The 5,597-nt window shown below is 43.6% G+C and overlaps 2 protein-coding genes across 3 annotated transcripts in view; one reads left to right on the top strand and one right to left on the bottom strand.

Annotated features, from left to right (window-relative positions):
* Nucleotides 1-3,727, bottom strand: part of six4a (SIX homeobox 4a) — a 6,720-nt gene extending 2,993 nt beyond the window's left edge. Inside the window, exons 1-2 of the mRNA XM_005916669.3 lie at nt 2,864-3,727; nt 544-1,244 (exon numbers count right to left, since the gene is read on the bottom strand). Of these exons, the coding sequence (XP_005916731.1) occupies nt 544-1,244; nt 2,864-3,597 (1,435 nt within the window). The 5' untranslated portion in view covers nt 3,598-3,727. The remainder of the gene's footprint in view (nt 1-543; nt 1,245-2,863) is intronic.
* Nucleotides 3,728-3,820: 93 nt separating this feature from the next.
* Nucleotides 3,821-5,597, top strand: part of mnat1 (MNAT1 component of CDK activating kinase) — a 34,053-nt gene continuing 32,276 nt past the window's right edge. Inside the window, exons 1-2 of one of the 2 annotated variants that reach the window (XM_005916670.3) lie at nt 3,821-3,922; nt 5,137-5,241. In XM_005916670.3, the coding sequence (XP_005916732.1) occupies nt 5,153-5,241 (89 nt within the window). In that variant the 5' untranslated portion in view covers nt 3,821-3,922; nt 5,137-5,152. Of the gene's footprint in view, nt 3,923-5,008; nt 5,242-5,597 lie in introns of those variants that run through there. The other variant, XM_005916671.3, reaches the window with a different exon arrangement.

The raw sequence follows: 5,597 nt of genomic DNA, 5'->3' as shown, positions 1-5,597 counted from the left end.
GCGCCTGCCCCTTCTATATTTCTTCTGGTCTGTGTTATGTGCACCATCAGCCCCTTGGGCTATGGCCCAAACACAGACAAGCCAATAAAGCAGGTCAGATATATTGGGTGGGTGTAGTAGAGACCTGTTGACAAACCACTGGGGACATTTAAGGAGGCTGTGATTTCTGTGCTATAGATTTAATTCAGATCTTCATTCTGATACAACATTGGATTCTGTTTTTGTACTTTTGTTGACTTTTAAAGTATATAAGGACAGTTTGATTCATATATAACTGTCTGTTATTAAAATCAACAGGAGATGGCTCTAATTTTTATCTAAAAATCTTTTATCTCCCTTATGAGACATTGTTGCTTCCTTAGTGAGAATAGTTAAAGTACAATCATTCTTAGCATAGTTATATTTGTATCCATGTCCATTCTGACTCAGTCTCTTCCATGAACATTTCAGCTACACATGACCACGTAACCTCTAAAGGTAAAAAAGAAGATCAAAGTATTAAAATTGAATCATCTTAGACAGCAAATCACTTCATGAACCCACCTTGTTGTGTAATTGTTGAAGAAGAGGAGGCAGAAGAAAGCTGCAGGGGAGGAAGACCTACGTCGCTGTTGAGTAATGAGCTGCCATCGCTGTCAGAGACTCCACTTGGTACCTGGACCAGGCTGTAGCCACCCAGCTGCAGAGCGCCTGATGGGGAGCTGAATGTCAGAACAGAGGAGCCGCCATTCTGGGCAGCCATGGTGTGAACCCCTTCCAGCTTCACCTCTGACCCATTCACACAGCCAGCGTAAGATGCATATGGCAGGGTGGACTCCTCAGCATTCCCTAGTCCTTTGTCCTGTCCTGTCTGCATCTGCATGTCCACTCCAGAGCCCCCCAGCAGCACCCCTCCAGAGGGTCTCAGAGGGTTAAATGCCAGGGGCTGGATGCCCAAATTGAGCCCGTTGAAGAGGATGTTTCCAGGTGAGTGGAGGTAAGATGATCCACCATTGTGAAATACAGTGGAGGGCGTGTTACTGGTCACTAGACTTCCATTGTAGAGACCGCCACTGCTGGATCCAGGAGGCATCTTGATGTCCCCGATCTGTTGGATGACCACCCCACTGTCCAGAGGTCCCGTCTGAATAGGAAGGTTCCCATGGGTTATCACCCCATCTGAAGAATTGGAGAGAGGACGAGGAGACAGCTCCTCCTGGCCTTTACTGGACTCATCCTCTGTGCTGTGGTTTCCATCTGATTCACTGTAGAAAAACAAAAGAGGAGGGAGAAAGATGGCAAATGGTGTGTAACAAAACAGAGGAAAATAAAAAGGGAAAATTTGTGTACCATTTGTATATGTTTCTGGGAAGGAAGAAAACTATAAACACCAACACAATTAGACCATAAACTCGTATAATGGAATTCATTTCATTTCCACCCACATTTTGCTTTTAAGCCAGAGCACACAGACTCACATTTATTGCTGGGTTATTACAAAGCTTTGAAGGCAGGCTGTGTCTGTGTAGCCCTCTTACCTCATGGAGAGCTGCATGGACAACAACCAGGCAGCGTCAACAACCGTGCAACCATTTGGCGCAATAAATTCTGGAGTGACAAAATGCCAGCTCTGACAGGACAAATGGCTTCAAGTATTTATTTATTTGTTTTGCCTCTGATTTGGGACGTTCCAATGAAAATTCTTATTTTTAATTTTCCAAGAATAACAAAGTGAAAGAATAGGAGCAGCTATATTAGCAGCCTCATTTTGTTTACTAGCCCCCTTTTAAAAGACTGATTAAAACAGCTGCACCACTTCACACCCCCACTCCCCCCTAAGGGACACACACACAAACACACACGCATCTAAACCCACCACTTCCAGGAAAATATAAAAGGGTGTCACAAGTTAAAAAAAAACAACAAAAAAAAAAACAGGGGAAAAAAAGAGAACGAAATCCAAGGTTTATAAAGATTTAAAAACTTTGAAATTATTATTTTTTTTACTGGCGATTTTAAGACAGCTTACAATGGTGTGTATATGCCTCTGTGTGTGCGCGCGTTCGTGCGCGTGTGTGGTTAGAGAGACAGAGGGGTCACCTCCACCAGGTGTGCGTCATCTTTGTTCACTCAGAGGGAAACATGAAAGAATAGCGTGCACATGTCAGTCTGTTTGTCTGCGGGATTATGAAATGAAGCGCAGGAGTTGATGGAAGCTCTGAGATCCTTTCTTGATCCAAAAGGAAGAAGGGGAGGGCAAAAAAAAGAAGTCATGATCATGAAAATGATTTATGTGCTACTGGGTACACGCGCACCCCAAAGTGTGTGTGTGCGCGCGCTCAAACACACGCACACACACCACGAATAGGTAAGAAGATTTTAACCTTTCAAGTCATCTTTTGAACCGTCTCATTAAAGTTGCCCACTCCCCGCGTCTGATCGTTTAATCGCTGAAGTGTGTATTTTGTTGCTTATGGTTTCCATGCCTCTTAGCACCAACGCACTTGAAACTTGATCTGAATGGCAACAGCTTCATATTTCAAAACATTAAAAGCGTGCTCCTAACCCCTTTACAAATAAATTGTTGTGTTTCTGAACTATGAATAGTTAATGATTTAAATTGTTCGTTCTTATTTGTGAGGCCGGCAAGACGATTATGAAATACACTCGGTATTGTCAGTAATCGAACTTGGTCCAACTGCATAATATAGCCGCTTTTCCATTAAAAAAACAACAACTTTTAAATACTTGGTAAAGTTAATCGGCGTTCATTTTAATTAAAGGGCCTTTTACGCACATAATCTTCAGAAGTAAAATTTATTGCCGTTTGATGAGCGATCTGTGACGGGAAAAGGTCTGTGGCGTGCTCCTTTTGTTGCCTCACCTTTTTGATTGTGCTTCCGACGGGTTTCTGTCTCTCTGTCTCCTGTTTTTGAACCAGTTGCTGACCTGGGTCAAGGAGAGTCCGGTTATCTTGGCGAGATTTCTTTTCTCCGCTGGAGACGGGTACCTATTTTGATTATACAGATCCTTCAGTGCGTTCCGCGACCTCTCCTTGAAACAATAAACAGTCTCCTCGCCGTCCCAGATAGTCCTGGGGAGAGGATACTTTCTCCGGATTCGGTACTTGTCCACTGCGCCCAGGGGTCTACCCCGCGCCTTCTCCGCCTCGGTGTACCGCGCTTTGTACCACAGATCTTGCAGAAAGGTGTGGTTGGACGGACTAAAACTGTGGTTCTCCAAAATACTGTACAGCTCCTGATACCGAGCCTGATGGAAAGCTACGAGGGCTTGAGCTTTCAGGATGCTTTCGTTGCCCCGTAGCAGGTCACTCTGTGGCAGGGACCACAGGAACCTGGCCAGCCGGTCCACATTGCCTCCCTGCTGCAGTGCCTCACAGACACACGCCACTTGCTCCGGGGAGAAAGCAAGAGAGGAAGCGGCATTCACCAACAGCTCAGTGCGCACCGCGTCAGTGCTGGGAGTCGTGCGCTCCATGGGCAACTCCGCCGCGTCCAGCGCCACAAGCTTGATGCACTCCCGCGTATCCACCTCCTTCACATTTTCCCTCTTGATGTCATTTGCTGTTGTGACTTCTCCGGCAGAAGAAGAAGACATTTTTTTTTTTTTTGGTTCAAGCCTTCCCTGGTAAAGTCACTCCTCCCCGCTCGATCAGGTTACCTCCTCGCCATGCGAATGCGATCGGATATCTGACAGCAGCTGTAAGTAGATATCTCTCTCCCCTTTTCCTTCCAACGTGACTTTTACTCTGCGGGGACTGGAGCTGGAGGGAGACACGGTGGGGTCTATCTACAGGAGCGCCTCGCTATTGGCCGTCGAGGGCCCGTAAGGGAGGAGCGAGCATGGATTCAGACGCGAATGTTTGGTTTCCAGCTGTCAGTCATATAACTTCCAGTAGATTAACGTAGCTCACCTGTGCAAGGTGAGTGCTTTTGTGATCGTGGGAACGGGATATCTTTGTTGTCTGTATTGTCAGGAGATCATTTGTCTGTAGGTATGCACATAAAAGAATGTTTTATTTCCATCTCGATGTATGGAAATCCAAACGGAAGTAATGCTGGGAATACTGTCACTCACTTGATTTAGCCAGTTTACATTTATTTTGACAATTTTAAAGTAACAAATGTTAACAAAAAATAGATATCAGATTTACTCACACTTTAAATTTGTTTTTATTGTTATTTCAGGAATGAAGGTAATAAAGTTTCAGCACAGATCCTGCTTTAAGTGGCTATTGCGAGGTTGTAGTCTACCCCTCCCACCAAAGACTGGATCAGAATACTATAAGCGACCAAAGTAATGTCAGAAAAAAAACAGCACACCCCTAAGAAAATGTAGCCCGTCCCTTCAAAGATATCATATGAGGACTAGACCTCAAATTTCTCTCAAGAGTAGCTCATTCCCAAATCAGGTGATCTGTCTAGCATCACGTAACAGGTGTCCAACACCACATCATTACTGATATTTGAACTTTAAATTATGTTTTCATTGAATCTTTTATAGTAAAAGAGTCTCAGATCGTCTTAACAATTACTAGCATCCACATATAGTCAATAAACTATTATAGCTCAAGCACTGGGAGGAATGAAAACTAAAAATATTTAAATATCAAACTAATTCCTACGAAGTTCACGTTTTCTCGCAATGATTTCATAAAACTAACTTAATGTAACTTACGAGTTGTTTTCCCAAATTCACAATCATCCAGAAACGATATGATGTCAGAAACCCAGGGAAACAATGTCTGGGTTGATTTTTGTTTTTAATTATGTTTCTGCTCAGACTTACAAGATCATATGGAAGTTTTTTTGTTTTGTTATATTTACTCGACTACTACCATTACTACTACTACTATTACTACTAACTAAAGTTATTTATTTACTTAATTTATTTTACCTCGCTTCCACTGGGACTCCCTAGCAACCCTTGCATGTATGTGCGCCAGCAGCTATTTGCGCCTCACCTCTAAAAGCAATCATTAAATAGGAACACATCTTATTAATGCCGTTTCCTGTCGGACCTCATTTTGTGTAACGCAGTGGTTCGCAGCTTGGAATCTGACAGGAGAGCTGCAGGTTATTGACGTGTTTTGTTTTGTTTCTGAAGTGCTTTTTATTATTGCCATTATTTTTTTAGTGTGGTGCAGACAGAAATGGACGAACAGGGCTGTCCGAGATGTAAAACAACCAAATACAGAAACCCGTCGCTGAAGCTGATGGTGAACGTCTGCGGCCACACGCTGTGAGTATTCACACCTGACAGCTACAAGGAAAGAGCACAAATCCTCCACAACATCGCGGCGTTTCTGCTCCAGGCTGCTCGAAACGACACGCAAACACAAAGCACCCCCCAAAAGCAGCTATAATATAGCGTTTAAAACTGTTTCCGCACATACATCTCTAGTCTTAATTGGGGGACTTGGACGTAAACAAAACTGATAAGCCTCGAATGCTGACGGTTTGTTGGGCTAGCTCATATTTATAGTCTTGGTGTTAAATAGCTGTGTCATTGTAGACAGAAAGTGTGCTTTAGAGGTGGGTTATGTTTCCTGATAGAGCTACACAATTGCAAAGCTAGGCTAATACTGCTGGTAAACA

The sequence above is a fragment of the Haplochromis burtoni genome, unplaced genomic scaffold (genome assembly GCF_018398535.1).
Source record: "Haplochromis burtoni strain Fernald_Lab_line unplaced genomic scaffold, NCSU_Asbu1 Contig_16, whole genome shotgun sequence".
In the NCBI taxonomy this organism is placed as follows: Eukaryota; Metazoa; Chordata; class Actinopteri; order Cichliformes; family Cichlidae; genus Haplochromis; species Haplochromis burtoni.
This window is presented reverse-complemented; position numbering and strand designations above follow the sequence as displayed.